The sequence below is a fragment of the Abrus precatorius genome, unplaced genomic scaffold (assembly GCF_003935025.1).
Source record: "Abrus precatorius isolate BTA unplaced genomic scaffold, Abrus_2018 Scaffold3, whole genome shotgun sequence".
NCBI classification, from domain to species: Eukaryota; Viridiplantae; Streptophyta; class Magnoliopsida; order Fabales; family Fabaceae; genus Abrus; species Abrus precatorius.
In genome coordinates this window covers 407,623-423,035 of record NW_020874373.1, presented here as the reverse complement: position 1 = coordinate 423,035, position 15,413 = coordinate 407,623, and the positions used below count along the sequence as shown (strand labels likewise).

Here is a 15,413-nt window from a genome sequence, read left to right as displayed (position 1 = left end):
AAGGATTTATAATTAATTTTTATAATAGCATAGACAAAATTACTGAGTTTGATCGGCCAACCCGAATATACACATAAATTGAGAGTTTGCATCTGAAATTTGAAGGCCCAAATAAATTATATTTTTATAAATAAGGCTCACTTACCTTTTTTTTTTTATTATAAAAATAACTATATTTTAGTGCTTTTTCATTTAAATAGTCAAAACTATTTGAAGAGTTTGTGTTAAATATTTGAGAAATTTAAAATGTGTTTTAAATTTATTGGACGAATTAGTGATTTTTTATTTTAATTTTATACCGATAATGTATTAATGTTAAACTCTAAGTAAAAATTTTATAATTTTGAAGATAAAAATTCATAAATGTTTTTACAATTACACGTTTATTTAATGTTTATTTTGGAGGAAAAATAAACACATATATTTTTACCCGATTTTAATAAAAATGTAACATTAGATTATACATTCTCGTCTTGGTGTGGGAACATCGATTACGTGTTTCGTTCATAGTAAGTTTTGGCCACGTAGTCACCACACCTTGTGGATAACTTGTTCATGTTAGATATGATTCATTGATTTCATATTTTCATTTGAGAAACACAACTTGTTAAGGCTTTCCTAAACTTAGTTTCTTCAATATTGATTTGTTTTCCTTTCAATTATTCACCTGAAATTTCGATCACTTTATGGTTTTGATTGAAAGGGTAAACAATAAGCAAACTATCACCGTAGAATTAACGAAAGTAAAAATGGGTATGCTTTTAAACATAATTTGATTTGCTGCATTCATTCATTTTCTCCTCATAGACCCTTCCATAACACATTTACTGTCAAAACTTGCCTGAAGTTTTTAAACAATTCTTCTATTTCTTCAAATGACATAAAAATCACTAGCTAGACCATGTTTGTAATTTTTGTTGCCTAGGAATAAAAACAGTAAAAATGTACACCTTATCCTCATTGATGGGCTCTCTATGAAACATTTATTCAACTCAACAACAAATGGATTCTTGAATTAGCCTTTCAGGAAGAAATTTAATAGGGGAGATTATGAGTTAATGCCTTCATCAACATAGAAATTTCTTTGGTTTTCTTCATCACCCCACACCCCACTCATTTTCATTAAAGTTGAAATTCCTTTTATTTTTTATCTAGAGTCTCAAAATTTCTTCCAGGTTTTACTAGAGACTAAGTAAAGCTATATATTAGTTGTGTAAAGAGAATTCAAACACACAAGATTTGTTTAACATGTCCAGCAACAACACCAACAATAATAAGGTGAAGGGCCTCCTTAAAGGGCTAAGATTCATTTCTCAGATATTTGGTAAGTAACATTAGGCCCCCTTGGTTGTAATTATTTATTGTATTATTTCTAATGACTTTTTTTTTCTTTTCTATTCTCATCTACATAAAGTTGAAGATAGCATGATAGATTAATTAAAGACTATCACTCATATACTTTGCAGATAATAATGAAAAAGAAGAAGAAATTGAGATCGGTCATCCCACAAATGTAAAGCATCTTGCACATATTGGACGCGATGGTCCCGTTGAAAGTGCTCCTAGCTGGGTAATTCTCTATTTTCATAAAAAAAAATATTAACAATATTCAAACTTGTGGAACATTAATTAAAAAATTAAGTGCTCTAAATATAAAATTGTGTTATTTTTAGTGTCTGTGTAAATTTTGCATCATTTTAAAAAAAGCGTTTGGAGCATTATTTCGCTTTTTTTCAGATGAACGAGTTTAAATCTGTCCCAGAATTTTCATCTGCATCTCCTAATGGAGACATTCATAGCACAGGGCTTGAGAATTCAGCTCAACAGGTCTCTAAAGGTAGATATTATTAAGTTTTCATGCTACGAGTTGACATACAAAATGCATTCTTGCGAATGACTAGTAAATTATTAAGTTAAATTGAAACATGCATGCAAAATAAAGATTAAAACAATAATATGATAAAATTTAAGTGTAATATATATAGGAGGAATAACCAGAGACTACAAAAGAATAGAACTAAAAAATGAAATACTAGACATATCTCTTACCAATAAGAAACTACACAATTCACAGAAGGATCATTAATATATGAAGATCCATTAAATGAGAAAACTTTATCTTATTACTTCATGCGTATATATTAATTTATCAAAGATAAAACTCTCAATTTTTACTGGAGAATAGAATAAAAAACAGCAACTAAGTTTTGTATATAATAATAACATTTATTTGAATCTAGTGGTTGTGTATGTGCCTACGTAGATTCAATAAGAAGAGGTTCAAAGTCTAGGAATCGTGAAGGTGAAGAGAAGGACATATCACCAGAGTTGCCAAAATCATCTAAGAGGCAATCAAATTCATCAGGAAACATGAGAGAGTGCCGAGCAAAGGAAAAGTCAGATAGGCCAAGGCACCAAAAAAAGTCATCGAAACATTCACGACCAAATGATTCATGTAAAGGATCTAAATACACCGAACAACCCATGATGCACGCAGACATGGATTCACTTCAACTCCAAATGAGTGATGACATGCCTAAAAGGTCTCGTTCTAAGATGTCAAAAGATGGTTCTGTTGGTGGTGGCTCAACTAAATCCAGATCGAAAAGGGACAACAATTCCAATCCATTATCCCCTTCTAAATTCAGTTCCAAATCTAAGAGCAAACATATGTCCTTTGAAGAAGATGAACAACTTAAGAGAGGACACACTCAAGATATATTGAAAAATTATCCAAATTAAGGAATTTCTTTTAAACTACAGCTATTTTTCACTGAAGATATTATGTTTGAGTTAGATAAAATCAAAATTTTATCTTTATGCTATAATAATAGTGTTGGGTAGTTAATATTTAAATTTAATCATTGTTCTCCTCCCTTTCTCAATTTGTAATGCATCTTTGTTCCCTAATTAATGACACTATCAAAATTAATTCATATGATGCTCTATCTTATTTGATTATCCTTATATGCCAATTGACGTTCAGAAAAAGGGACCAGTAATATCTTGTGTTATTTGGCTTAGTTTTTCTTTTCAAAATCAACGATGCAATAAATAAAATTAATTTTTTTATATATGTGAATTTGTTTAACCTTTTCATAAAAAAGAATTGATTCTAGAGTGAACTACAGAATACAATTATATTTACAGTTTAAAAAGTTATTCTATTTTATTATCCAAACACAGTTAATTTAGCCAAAAGGCCAATAAAAATGTATAGCATAATATGGATAGATTGATTTATAGCTTACAAGGTTGTTGGGTATTCATAGTATCATATGAAATATTTTGGGTTCATTAGCGGGCCAAAGCCCAACTCACACTTCGGAAGAAAAAATCATTTTTGGGTTGTGTAAAATGAACAGGTAGATTATGTTTTGAAAAATTAAATTAAATGTCAAATTGATTTATGTGTTTAACCTTAATTTGACGCTCGAAAATGGTTTTTTTCTTTATCAGAAAACTTTTCAGCTGAACAAATAAATATTACCATATTTATTTCAAAGCTAAAATAATTAGGTGGAACGACGCGGTTTCTATTAACTAATGTCTTAAAAAAAAAGTGGAATTGAATGCGAAAAGTAACAAAGTTATATATAAATATCGATTTTTCTAACGCGTTTATTTAATAAAAATTGATGTATAATAAAAATTTATTAAAATTAATGTACAATAAAATTAAATTTTATAGTTTTTAATAAAAAAATGTTATTTGTTAATCTTTTATTGTGCATTTTTGGAATCACAACTTATAAAAGAAACATGAAATTTGGGATTAGCGATCCCCAATACGAGCCATCTTCGGTGTGCTGTGCTGTGCGTTTCTCCGTAATCGGCTTCGACGATCGACGGTGACAGACACCCATCGCCATGAACATCTTCAATAAGAAACCCACCGCCAAAGGTTATTCTTCTTCTTCTTCAGCTAATTATCATAATTGAAGTAGCGTTATGTTTCTGATCAATTTTCACGTTTTGCTTTTGTTAAACTGAAAAGGCCAATTCACGTTTCTGTTTATGTCGTGCAGAGGCTCTTCGAGAGAGTAAACGAGAAATGGCCACCGCCACTAGAGGTTTTTTTTTTTAATTGCATAATTAACGCCTTCATCAATCAATCACTTCTCATTTTATTGTCAGAATAAGTTAGAGTGACACTTTTCTGCTTATGTATTCATTATTAATTATATGTTTTCTTATTTTCTTATATGATGCAGGTATAGAGAGGGAAATTGGGGCATTACAATTGGAAGTATGTTACATAGTTACTTAACGTGTGAATGTGACTATACTCTTTTTTAAACTCAGCTTTTTGTGTTATATCTAATATGGGTTATTTATGTGTGTCATTAGGAAAAGAAGCTTCTTGCTGAGATAAAGAGAACTGCTAAGACGGGTAACGAGGTATGATCTGCATTTTATGCTAATAGTCATAGTTTTATTATTATTATTATTATTATTATTATGGATATTTTGTTTGCCACTGTATTTCTCAGGGTGCAACTAAAACTCTAGCTCGCCAATTAGTGAGGCTTAGGCAACAGATTGCTAATCTTCAAGGTAGTCGAGCTCAGATGAGAGGCATCGCAACTCACACGCAGGTGTATTATTGATGAAAACTGTTTGTTTTTGTGATGTGCTTTTCTGCTACTTGTATTTAAGCAGGTACATGCTTTATGCTGCTGCTTATCTTAGCTGTGTTTGTCATTTGATGTAGGCAATGCATGCTCATTCTTCTGTTGCTGTTGGCATGAAAGGTGCTACTAAGGCAATGGCAGCTATGAATAAGGTCACATGTTCAATCTTGTATTTTAATTATGTTTTATGTCCATGCATAATATATTTGTTCCAAGTTTTTTGATTGGGCCATGAGAGCAACATTTTGTTATATTTTTATTACAACAAGAAAAGTGCTTTTAGGGGGGACAAAGTGTTGTTATTGAGTGCATGAATGGATTTAATGTTTATTCATGGAGAAGTGTGTAAGTTTGTTAAAGGTTGAGGAGGTGGAGCATAAAGTTGATATTTAGGGGTTGCTGTGTGATATTGTAAAGAATATGCGTGAGACTGTAGAAGATATTGCTTCCCTTCTTCTCCCCTCCCATCACATGGACACTCAAAGATAGTGAGAATCAGAAAAAGTAGATGGTGTGGATATATCCAACATCAAGGAGAAAATAAAAGGAAAAATGCCGCATCAAAAAAGAAGCAATGATAATTTTGTTCTCCTAACTTCATCCTTTTGTAATCTTTTCCCTTGTGCTAAATTAGAAGATTCATTGCAGCAAATGGCGCCAGCAAAGCAAGCCAAAATTATACAGGACTTCCAGAAACAATCAGCGCAGATGGATATGACTGTAAGATGATGCTTTGATTCTATTTGTTTTACAAGTTGGAAAAAATGGGAAACACTTGTTTTTGTTTCAACAGCTATGGACTTTAATGCTATATAATTTTATGAGCAGACTGAAATGATGTCAGATGCCATAGATGATGCCTTGGATAATGATGAAGCTGAGGAGGAGACTGAAGAGCTGACAAATCAGGTAATCTTTCTATTATATTACCTCTCCTTGCGACCTTTTTTTAAAAAAATTTGCTCCAATGTTTGTAGGGCTTTTTACTCGATTAGTTTTTCAAATAATTAAAGACCTTTACTATATTTGATGACATTTATTTCACTTGTAGTTTATAAGGAGGAATAACATGTATATCTCTGTCTTGCGTTAACAGTCCATAGGGATTAGCAGTGCCTAGAATCATAGGTTCAATTTTAGGTTCTAACCCCTATTAACTACAGCAATAAAACCCTGCCATTGGACTAACAATTTGGATTTAGCTGCTAATTCTTAATCTGGTTGAGATAGTTACAGTACTAATCAGTGAAAAGCTTAGGATCCCCTCATAGCCCCCTTTTTTTGAAAAAAAGAATTAAAACAAAATAAAGAGAAAGGGTGTGGCTTTTTTACCTTCACATTTCCTTCTCAAGAACTGAAACAATGTTTAAAATTCTGAAGATGTTATAATTTCTTGTGCCTTAATTTTTAACGTTTAGAAAGAATGGTTTATGATTCACAGAGAGTAATGGGTCTATATTTACCAAAGTGCAAGGATTATTGTTTGGCAATGACATTTGTTTTTGACATAACAAAAATAAACTGATGGTAATTTCACTCAACCTTTTTTTTTCAGGTGCTCGATGAAATTGGTGTAGATATTGCCTCACAGGTAGGACTAAGCTGTTATTAATCTCTGCACTCCTATCATCTGTCAAAATGCTTTTTCTCTAGCTAATTTGTGTTGTATTTGAACACTTTGGCAGTTATCAGCAGCTCCCAAAGGAAGAGTCGGAACAAAGAATACTGAAGATGTCAGCAGGTATCTTCTGGCTTACCCTTTCTCCCTTTCTCTTTAAAGTAACTTAAGAGAAAGAAATATATGAAATTCTGTGTTACTTGTAAGGCCTGAAGAAATTAATTTGGCTCCTTGTGTGTATTTGCATGAATAAGTTAAAATCTCTTTAGCCGTTTGCTTTCTTTTGTAAGTTTGTTTGACCTTGGAAATTTGATCTCATTGCAGCTCGGGCATTGATGATCTCGAGAAACGTTTGGCAGCTCTTAGAGACCCATAATTTTTGCCTGAGATTATGTGATTCTCGATCTCAAAGTTTTAAAATAAAATTCTTTCTTGAAGTATGTTTTCTTGTGATTTCACAATTTTAGAGTGTATATACTATACACATCCTTGAAATTATGTATGAATATTAAAATTTCTGAGATGGACAATTTTCTTGTAGAAGTTTTAGATGTAGATGAACAACGTGAAGTTTGATGCTATTTGTAAATGAGTTGCCAAGTAAATTTTTGTTGTGGGTGGCCGAAGAAGCCTTTACACGTGGGTGAGCGAAATTGGGTAAGGGGAAGCAGATTGAACACTTGTCTAATGTATCACTGTTTTGTGTGTCTTCTCTTGCCACCATTTTTTTAATTCCTGCCAAGTACACCACGAGTGTTTTATTACTCCACAAGAATGCACCTAGAACTTTACAGTGACCTTTTTGGGAATGAATTTGGTATGTTAATACTTTTCGACAGCACACGTGGAACTCCGAAATTGTCACTTGTAAATGAGATAAGATTAATTGGTTCTACGGAAGGGAAATGCTATCGCTAGCTAATTGCTCGTGGACCTTTCATTATCAAGATTTGTTAAAGAAACCGTTATGAAGTTCCCGTAAATAAATTATCCCAAATTTCGAAAGAGACCATTTTTGACATTAATATAAGCATTATCTAGTGTTTTTAGTTTAAATTTTGCTTTCATATAAGATTGTTTCATATTTTTACGAAGTAAAAGGTGTCCAATTAACTGAAAGTGTTTCTCGGCTAAACAAGAACCGAAATAAATTGAATAATTGTCACTCGTTTGATTCCTATTGGGCCAAACCAATCCTTATTTGTGATTCAGTTATGTGTTGCTTTCAGTTAAATTTGGAGTCTATTTGTTTGAACCTTTTATTATTTTGAAAGAAAATGCTTCTTAATTAAAGATATTTTTAAAAATTATAATAATTATGCATTTTAAGAAAATTGAAAAACGGTTTCAATACTTTGTTCATTATATTTGTACAAAAAGTAACTTTGAAGAAATAAATATAAAAAGTAATAGTTTTTTAAGCTCAAATAATTGAAGACACAGATACAAAAGGGCAATTCGGCAACCACAATTGATTTAGCTTGGTTAAAATTTGTATTAAATCAATTTTACAATTAAATGTTGCTCAATACTTTAAATCAGTTTGACAATCTAATTTGGCAACCACAATTAAATATTAAATCAATTGACAAAATTTTAATCATTGCACAATACGGAAACTATATTTCAAAACTTAAAAGACAAACAGAGATAATATTAAAAAAGAAATAGAATTTCAGAGAGAAAAAAGAAACCATTAATTAAAAGAAAATACAATAAAACTTTGTAATAGTTTTTTAAGTGAACTAATTTTTTTTTAAACATAGATTTGTAAGAAAATATATATATATATACTTAACACTTCAAATTTAAAACAGACACCATTATAACATAACTACTTGTGTGAATGAGTTAAGCAGCAACCCCCAAAGTTACCAAATATATCCGCCATGTGAGCATGAGTTGTAGTAGAATTGTAGTAGAAATGAATAATGAAGGATATCAAACTGCTTTTGTAACTTGAGACCAAATTCTATCAATTCCACTCTCATAACAAGGGTAATATAGATGCAGTGTTGGGTCTCATTGCGAAGAAACAATTGTATCATGAACTACAACTCTAGTTTCATCTATTTTTTTTTTTTGGGCAAAAAAGTAAACAAGTTCTTCTAGTAAAAAGTTAAAAAAAAAAAAAAAGAACCCTGATTTGAGTTCTCTGGAGCATGTTTAAGGAACATGTTACAGCATCCGAGAAATCTTCTTTCAGAAGACTATCTTGCTGGGGGCATAAAATAGTCCCACCTTAGTCCACAAAAGTGAAGTTGATTATGACCTCATGGTAATTCAGTAATATACATGAACATGATCTTGAGATCGATGGTTCTTGGATAAACAGGTGCATCAGAATTAAGAAAATGTCTGGTGACAAAATGAAACTGAATATACTTGTTACTTCCTGATAGAGAGGAGCTCAAAACTCCGCAGAGGATCATCTCGGTTGCCTCTGCTAGATCCGGACCGTGTGTAAGTTGGTTGTTTGGTCTCATACATTGGTTGAATATTTCTATGAGTGGTAGATGGACGGCTAACGGTAGAAGTTAGCCGGCCAGTACGACTCTCAGTGTGATCCCCAGAGGAGCTTGGTCTGGTTGATGATGAGATTATGGCTCTTCTGGAACTGCTACCATATCGAGAGGAATTGCGTCCCTTCTCTTGATCATGATACTTGAAAGACAATGTAAAAACTAAACGTCAGAATAAGTGAGTGGAAAATGTAAACAAATATATGTATGTTTCAGCCATACGTAAAACAGGAAGGAGAAAAAAATAAAGGGTGATAAAAGCAAATGACAAAGTGCCCGTTTGGTTAACAGCTTAATTAAGCGTTTATTCAACAAGCACTTACTATATAAGGGGTTTACACTATAAATTTGACCATGAAACTTATTGGAATAAGTTGAAAAAAGCTTATTTTGATAAGTTATATGAAAAAGCTTATCAAAATTAGCTGAAAAGAGCTATGAAGTCATAAATTGTTTTCATAAGCTCTCTATAAACTCTTCTAAACGCACTCAGAATCCAGTCTTTAGTTTTAGAGCCAAAACATGCATCCTTGCCCACTTCTTCCTTTTCTTTTTTCCTGCTTAAAAAAGTTTATACCCCATTGTAATTATATTTTTTTTTAACTCTTTTCAATTTTTTTCATTTTGATTTCTAGTTTTGTTAGGAATTGATGTGGGAAATCTAACTGCAATTGTTTGCAACAGAGATCCAATCAGACACTTAAATGTCATTGGACTAAGTACTAACAAATGAGCCAGTGAATTTCAAATCAACATTTGCGGAAACACCATAAAGCCATATACAAATTAATAACATAAAGACATAGCACATACCTACTTAAAATGAAAGATGTTATCAGACATATTCAGCTCAAAATCCAAATTATAGGACTAAAGAAGAAGATTAACTAATTCATTATCTAACTAGCAACTTTAACCATTTCTTCCACAATGGAAGTACTCCACAACTATGACAATCCAGACATAAAAATTGATAATAAATGATTGAGTGCAGAATCTTCACAACCAGATATTTGGATAAATGATACTCCTCTAATAGGGAATATTCATGTGATGAATTATGGATTCTCAATTGGTAGAAAACAATATTTACCACATCTTTGTGCACTGCTACTTCCTCAAAACTCCTGTGTTTGGAGTGATCACCACGAGGACTAGAAGTTGGGTTCCTTCGAGAGAATGCTTCAACAGCACCAGAAAATTTCTCTCGAATCTCCTTCCCAACTGAAATAAGCAATTGAATGACCAAAGATTATACAAAATAAATTTGGGAAAAGCATGTAGTTTGACAGTGATGTGAGCAATGAAAATGATAATTATAGCTGAATGCTTTCAGACTATCTATTTTCTGAATTCAGAATGTCACCGCATATACTAAATTCAAAATTCCTGACCACCCTAGTTCCTTATGAATTAGTAGAATAACAAAGTTCATTATCTAATTTGGCTAAAAGAGAGTGGACCTGAGATCTTTTCTGGCTTTTGTACAGATGGTCCTGCATTCATCGCTGCCTTGCCACTGTCATGCTATTTATTGAAACAATTATAGTGACTCCGTGAGTGACCTCAACTAGAAGGTAAAACCCAAACAAGAAATATATAAAAGTACTAACCCTCCCTCTAGAGCTGCTGCCACCAATCTGTGGATACTTCAATATAGTCCAGTCAAAAACATAGTCAAATTGATAGCCTGCACTAGCAATGTCCAGATCAATATGCAATCATATCACATACCAGGTTTCCATCAAAATAAACAGAATACAAGTGTACTAATTAGATATCTTCTGTATCAGACCTTCTCGAATAAATAAATCTCGAAAAAGCCTCTTCAAATATGAATAATCAGGCTTGTCCTCAAACCGCAATGATCGGCAGTAGTGGAAATATGATACAAACTCTGAGGGATATGATTTGCAGAGTACCTATTATACAGGCACAAAATCAACAACAGTAATAAATGATTTAATTTAAGAGATAAAAAGCGAAAATCAACCCGAGAGCATTCAGTTAACTGCAGCATCCCATAAGTAAATCTAGTTCTAATGCGCAAACGAAGCATGCTGTTCATTTTGTACAAGTATTCACATTCAAAGGAACAAAGTATTATGAGAGTGGCTCTGAGGCCTGGCCTGGCCAGTCTTCTAAACCTCATGGTATCATACACCCAGGTCCAACTACAGATCAGACCAGTCAACATCCCAACTAAACTTAAAACATCAAACACTAGATCCAGAGGGAATATCAAATTTCACCAAAAGCCACACAAACCCAACTAGTCATAATACCTCTATAGGAGTTGACATCTTCTTTTCACTGATTTTATCATATTTTTGTTTTTTAGTGCCAGCCTTCAGTCCTTGCCAAGGAAGACTGAAAAAAAAAATTTTCGGTGAAAGGAGATAGTAAGAATAGTATTATAAAGATGTCCAAATCTAGTAGGGTGTAAAGTGTGTCTATCAAGTATCTCACCTTCCTCTTAAGAAGTACATGAGCACATAACCAAGAGATTCCAGATCATCCCTTCTGCTTTGTTCTGCCAGAACAATAAAGTAAATTAACAAAGAACTGTAATAATTGGTTGTCAACACAAAAAGGAATGGACCATCATACCATATATTACTCACCGATTCCAAGATGAGTGTTGACACTTGCATACCGAGCTGTGCCTGTAAGGTTCTTGTTTTCCCTATGCAAGAAAAACAGTTTTTTCATAATAAATAAATAAATATATATATGAATTTTACAAATAATAAGAAATAGAACTATAATTAGATTCATTCAAAGTAAACAAAACATCTTTGTAGAATATTTGGTATTAGAATGAGAAAACAGACAAGGCAATAGAGACTTGAAGCCAAGTGATGGATGACAGGTCATAAATTGCTCCATGATGGTATCTATGGTGCAGAATGTACTCGATACCAATTCAAATTTGCAACAAACATACATGCATGCTTGTCAATACAACCACACTTAAGGTAACTGACAGTGACCCCAATTATTACTATCATTATTATGAGAATGAATGAAACCAAGACCACCAACATTTAGATGAAAAGTGTCCACTTGAAAAATGACACAACATCCATTAAAGTGATGACATGTAAATGCTTAAATCCAAGGAAGACTTGCAATTAATAAGGCAAGAAAAGGTTGCATTCTTCCTGGGGTGTATTTTATACTACTGGTACCCCTTAATATCATAAAATAATGATGACAAATTTTACCTGTATGGTATGTGCCTATGAGTTTGAAGATCCCTATATTTTTTAGCAAGGCCATAGTCAATGATGTACACCTGAAATGGGATATCCAGTACAATATGAATATAGTTAAAAGAACTGGGATTTGAATGTTAATATAGAATAGTTAAATTCATAATTGATCAATCATTTATTTTAGTGGCACTGAAGAGGAGGATTCTGTTGAAATATAATAGACGTATAAGATTGGGAAACCATCCATCCAAATGACAAGAAAGGAGTCAGAGGAAGTGTAATGACTCAAAATGCTACCCAATCATTTTGCGTGAATCCCTTGTGAGTTTCAAGGTGTAAAAGTGGCCACCATGACATGCCAAACCTGAGGCAGGATGAGGTGTGATGTGCCACCTCATGGTTTGTTGTAGAAAACAACTGCTAAAACTCCACTTAATCACTCTTAACCAAATATGTATCCCATAGGACAAAATAGAATAACTAGTGGTTTTCACAGTTTTTCAATTGACTATTGTTCTTTTATTTGGTTCTTTTCTCATCCTTGAAAAGCTACACATTCTGCTGCTTTTTTTCTTGTTCAACCTGAAGCAAGCTTGTGCAACTCAGCTTCTTACACATACTACAAGTAGCATGACACTGTCATTTTATGACTTCTTTTGAAACTTCAAAGAACAGTTTGGTTCTGTTGGAGGTACATATTTTAGTGGTCTTGCATGATATCAATTCCAAAATGTGCTTTGACTGTATGACTAAGAGTATTTGTAAAACAGTAATTTCTTTCTATTTGTATGAAAAACAACAAAACAACAACTAAAATCTTCCAAAATAAATAGGAGAAATAAAAGATCAGCATAAATAATATACCTGGTTTGCTTTACGTCCTAAGCCCATTAAAAAATTGTCCGGCTTAATGTCACGGTGAAGGAAACCTCTTGAATGCATATATTCAACTCTGTTAATCTGAACAATAATATGAAGCAAGCAAAACATTCGTATCACTATTGAAGCAAGGTACCTTATATTATAGTTGCTATGTTGAGTAAAAATGTGACTTACTAATTGGTCAGCAAGCATTAACACTGTCTTCAGTGTTAACTTCCGATTGCAATAATTGAACAAATCTTCCAGACTTGGTCCAAGAAGGTCAATTGCCATGACATTGTAGTCTCCCTCAACTCCAAACCACTTAAGATGGGGAATCCCCGCTTCAACAAGGAAACAAATTGGATTACTCAAAAGGAAACATCGTAACTGTTTTCTGGAAAATTTTCAGCCGTAACTTTACTTTGAGGGCATGGCTTAAAGACTAACATTTTTTATTTCATTAGAAGATTAATGACATCAATTATCCTACATTACAGATTCAAGAAGACAGAATAACAGCACACACACATATAATGATTGAGAAATAAGTTTAATGTCAAACTTTAGCACGAGGTATTAGCTAATAAATTTAGTACTCAAAATGGTAAAAATAAATAGAGATTTAGACTTACTTCCTCCTTGAAGAAGCATATACAATTTTGACTCATAGTGAAGCTGTGGATGTTTGGTCTTCACAGGTTCCTGCAAATTTTATGGGGCAAGGACACGATTATTAAGAATAAAAACATAGAATATAATAATAAGCAGACTAATATTTAACTAATATAGAAATTTCTCAAAACACAACAAAAAAAAAGAATATGATGAACAGTCTATGATAAACTACAATGTACAAATGTGAACCAAAGTATACACCCATCATGAGACAATGTAACATTTCACACGCCACTCCACTGCAATCCATAAAGTGATCTTATTGATTTCTTGAAAACCTTAAGTATTGCTCAGTAAAAATCTACTTCAACAATTAAATATATCTAAAATCAAATGTCACATATCCTTATAGGAACTCCCATAGCTTTGATAAAAAAAAATAGGACACTTGGTCTTCTTAAGTGACAATGTCCACAGCATGGAACATTACACTCCAATGGGTGCAATACATTTATATAGTCTTAATAACATGTTCCAGAGTATATCAAGGTGGTTAGATCATATATGCAAATTTGCAATATGATATCATAAATGAAATCAGAAACAAGAAAACATAAATCTATCTGTAAAAATTCATAAAAGAATTAACTAAGTAATCACTTTGCCCCATTTAGACATAAAAGAGGGTCAAAAACTTGAAGAGGACTTAACATACCAGCTTGACAGCCACCTCCTCCCCAGTTTGTATATTAACAGCTGATGAAGAGAATAAAATGAATATGTTACAAACAAATATAACATTCTATGATAATGCTGCAAAAGGAAGATTACAATTAATATTTCAAAAAGAAATAGAAAAGGGGCAAGAGACATGAACAAACCTATATAAAGCTCCCCAAAAGAACCACTCCCAATTTTCCTTCCCAGTTTAAACTTCCCAGCAATAACATGATCCATCATAAAACGACCTTCAATACAACTACACCCAGCAACTATAGGGAGCCTTTTCTGCTCAGATTTGTTCCCAATTCACCAACTAATTGTGCATAAAGGGGTCTAGCAGGTAAGAAATCCCAAGCTTTATCCAATAATCCACTCAAATCCAATTAGATTTCCCAATCTATTCATCCGATTAGTCGAGAAATGGCAATATAATGTAAATCCACAATAAGGGTAAATCGAAAAAGGAGAAAAATTCACAACAAATCAAAGCATCCCCAGAAATGAAGATGAAATCTTTATTATCCAGAATACAACACCACCTTCTCCAACTACATTCCCTTACCACACATATCCCAAATCAATCACCCCAGACAACGGATTGAAGCCCTAATTTCCAGAGAACAAGACGGCATTGACCCCAGAACAGAAAATGCTAATGGATATCAGCAACAACACCAAAAATTGAACCTTTTAATTATAAAAACAAAAACACAAAGAAAACAAAAAAGAAAGAACTAGAGGAGGAGGAGATTGAGGAGCCTGTGCTTAACCAGGTAGGAACAAGAGTAATTCCACAAATCAAAAAGCTTGGACTTTGAAGAGAGAGAAAGACAAGGAGAGAGAAAGAGGAACAAGAAAAAGAAAAAGCTGGCACAAGATTATAGTAATCGTTGGTGTGTTTTGGGTGTATTTAAAAATATTATTTTATTTAAATTATTCTTTACTTTTTTTCTCTTCATTTTTTCTCTTTTTTCTTTCGAAAAGGAAAATTTGAAGAATATGACAAGACGAGGGGTTAGCCGATACCTTCTCTGTCTGCCCCTTACCATTACTTGCAGTCAAACTCCTTCCCTTCTTTTCTTTTCTTCCTTTTTTTTTATTATTTTATTTATTTACTTGTAATTTTTACAACAATAAATGTTTCTTCTTTTTAGGATTTAATTTGCTTAGACATTTCTTACACGTAAAACCTCTATGATATCATTATTCACAATTTAAT

General features: G+C 32.6%; 3 protein-coding genes across 3 annotated transcripts; 2 read left to right on the top strand and 1 right to left on the bottom strand.

Annotated features, from left to right (window-relative positions):
• The first annotated feature begins 1,248 nt into the window (after nt 1-1,248).
• LOC113860754 (CRIB domain-containing protein RIC10-like) lies at nt 1,249-2,742 on the top strand. Its single transcript, XM_027493258.1, has 4 exons — nt 1,249-1,324; nt 1,467-1,570; nt 1,738-1,837; nt 2,264-2,742. Exons 1-4 carry the CDS (start codon nt 1,249-1,251, stop codon nt 2,740-2,742), a joined length of 759 nt encoding a protein of 252 aa, XP_027349059.1.
• A 998-nt stretch (nt 2,743-3,740) lies between these two features.
• LOC113863846 (vacuolar protein sorting-associated protein 2 homolog 3) lies at nt 3,741-6,958 on the top strand. The gene is made up of 11 exons (XM_027497593.1): nt 3,741-3,904; nt 4,029-4,073; nt 4,215-4,249; nt 4,351-4,401; nt 4,494-4,598; nt 4,715-4,786; nt 5,283-5,354; nt 5,463-5,543; nt 6,190-6,225; nt 6,320-6,375; nt 6,577-6,958. Exons 1-11 carry the CDS (start codon nt 3,871-3,873, stop codon nt 6,626-6,628), a joined length of 639 nt encoding a protein of 212 aa, XP_027353394.1. The 5' UTR covers nt 3,741-3,870; the 3' UTR covers nt 6,629-6,958.
• A 1,257-nt stretch (nt 6,959-8,215) lies between these two features.
• Nucleotides 8,216-15,079, bottom strand: LOC113863932 (casein kinase 1-like protein 6). The gene is made up of 14 exons (XM_027497724.1): nt 14,353-15,079; nt 14,187-14,227; nt 13,489-13,558; nt 13,049-13,197; nt 12,857-12,952; nt 12,002-12,072; nt 11,399-11,460; nt 11,244-11,307; nt 11,060-11,144; nt 10,570-10,696; nt 10,388-10,464; nt 10,238-10,301; nt 9,868-9,998; nt 8,216-8,916 (listed from the first exon to the last, which is right to left on the bottom strand). Exons 1-14 carry the CDS (start codon nt 14,429-14,431, stop codon nt 8,641-8,643), a joined length of 1,392 nt encoding a protein of 463 aa, XP_027353525.1. The 5' UTR covers nt 14,432-15,079; the 3' UTR covers nt 8,216-8,640.
• Nucleotides 15,080-15,413: the final 334 nt, after the last annotated feature.

What these genes read in the sequence shown, in the direction of transcription:
- LOC113860754 (XM_027493258.1), top strand. Translation starts at nt 1,249, where the DNA reads ATGTCCAGCAACAACACCAACAATAATAAGGTGAAGGGCCTCCTTAAA. An exon ending in TTGAAAGTGCTCCTAGCTGG is followed by an intron (nt 1,571 to 1,737) that starts GTAATTCTCTAT and finishes GCTTTTTTTCAG; the next exon opens with ATGAACGAGTTTAAATCTGT. An exon ending in AGCTCAACAGGTCTCTAAAG is followed by an intron (nt 1,838 to 2,263) that starts GTAGATATTATT and finishes GTGCCTACGTAG; the next exon opens with ATTCAATAAGAAGAGGTTCA.
- LOC113863846 (XM_027497593.1), top strand. Translation starts at nt 3,871, where the DNA reads ATGAACATCTTCAATAAGAAACCCACCGCCAAAG. An exon ending in AATGGCCACCGCCACTAGAG is followed by an intron (nt 4,074 to 4,214) that starts GTTTTTTTTTTT and finishes TATATGATGCAG; the next exon opens with GTATAGAGAGGGAAATTGGG. An exon ending in TTGGGGCATTACAATTGGAA is followed by an intron (nt 4,250 to 4,350) that starts GTATGTTACATA and finishes GTGTGTCATTAG; the next exon opens with GAAAAGAAGCTTCTTGCTGA.
- LOC113863932 (XM_027497724.1), bottom strand. Translation starts at nt 14,431, where the DNA reads ATGATGGATCATGTTATTGCTGGGAAGTTTAAACTGGGAAGGAAAATT. An exon ending in AAAGCCAGAAAAGATCTCAG is followed by an intron (nt 9,999 to 10,237) that starts GTCCACTCTCTT and finishes TGCTTATTTCAG; the next exon opens with TTGGGAAGGAGATTCGAGAG. An exon ending in TAGCAGTGCACAAAGATGTG is followed by an intron (nt 8,917 to 9,867) that starts GTAAATATTGTT and finishes TTGTCTTTCAAG; the next exon opens with TATCATGATCAAGAGAAGGG.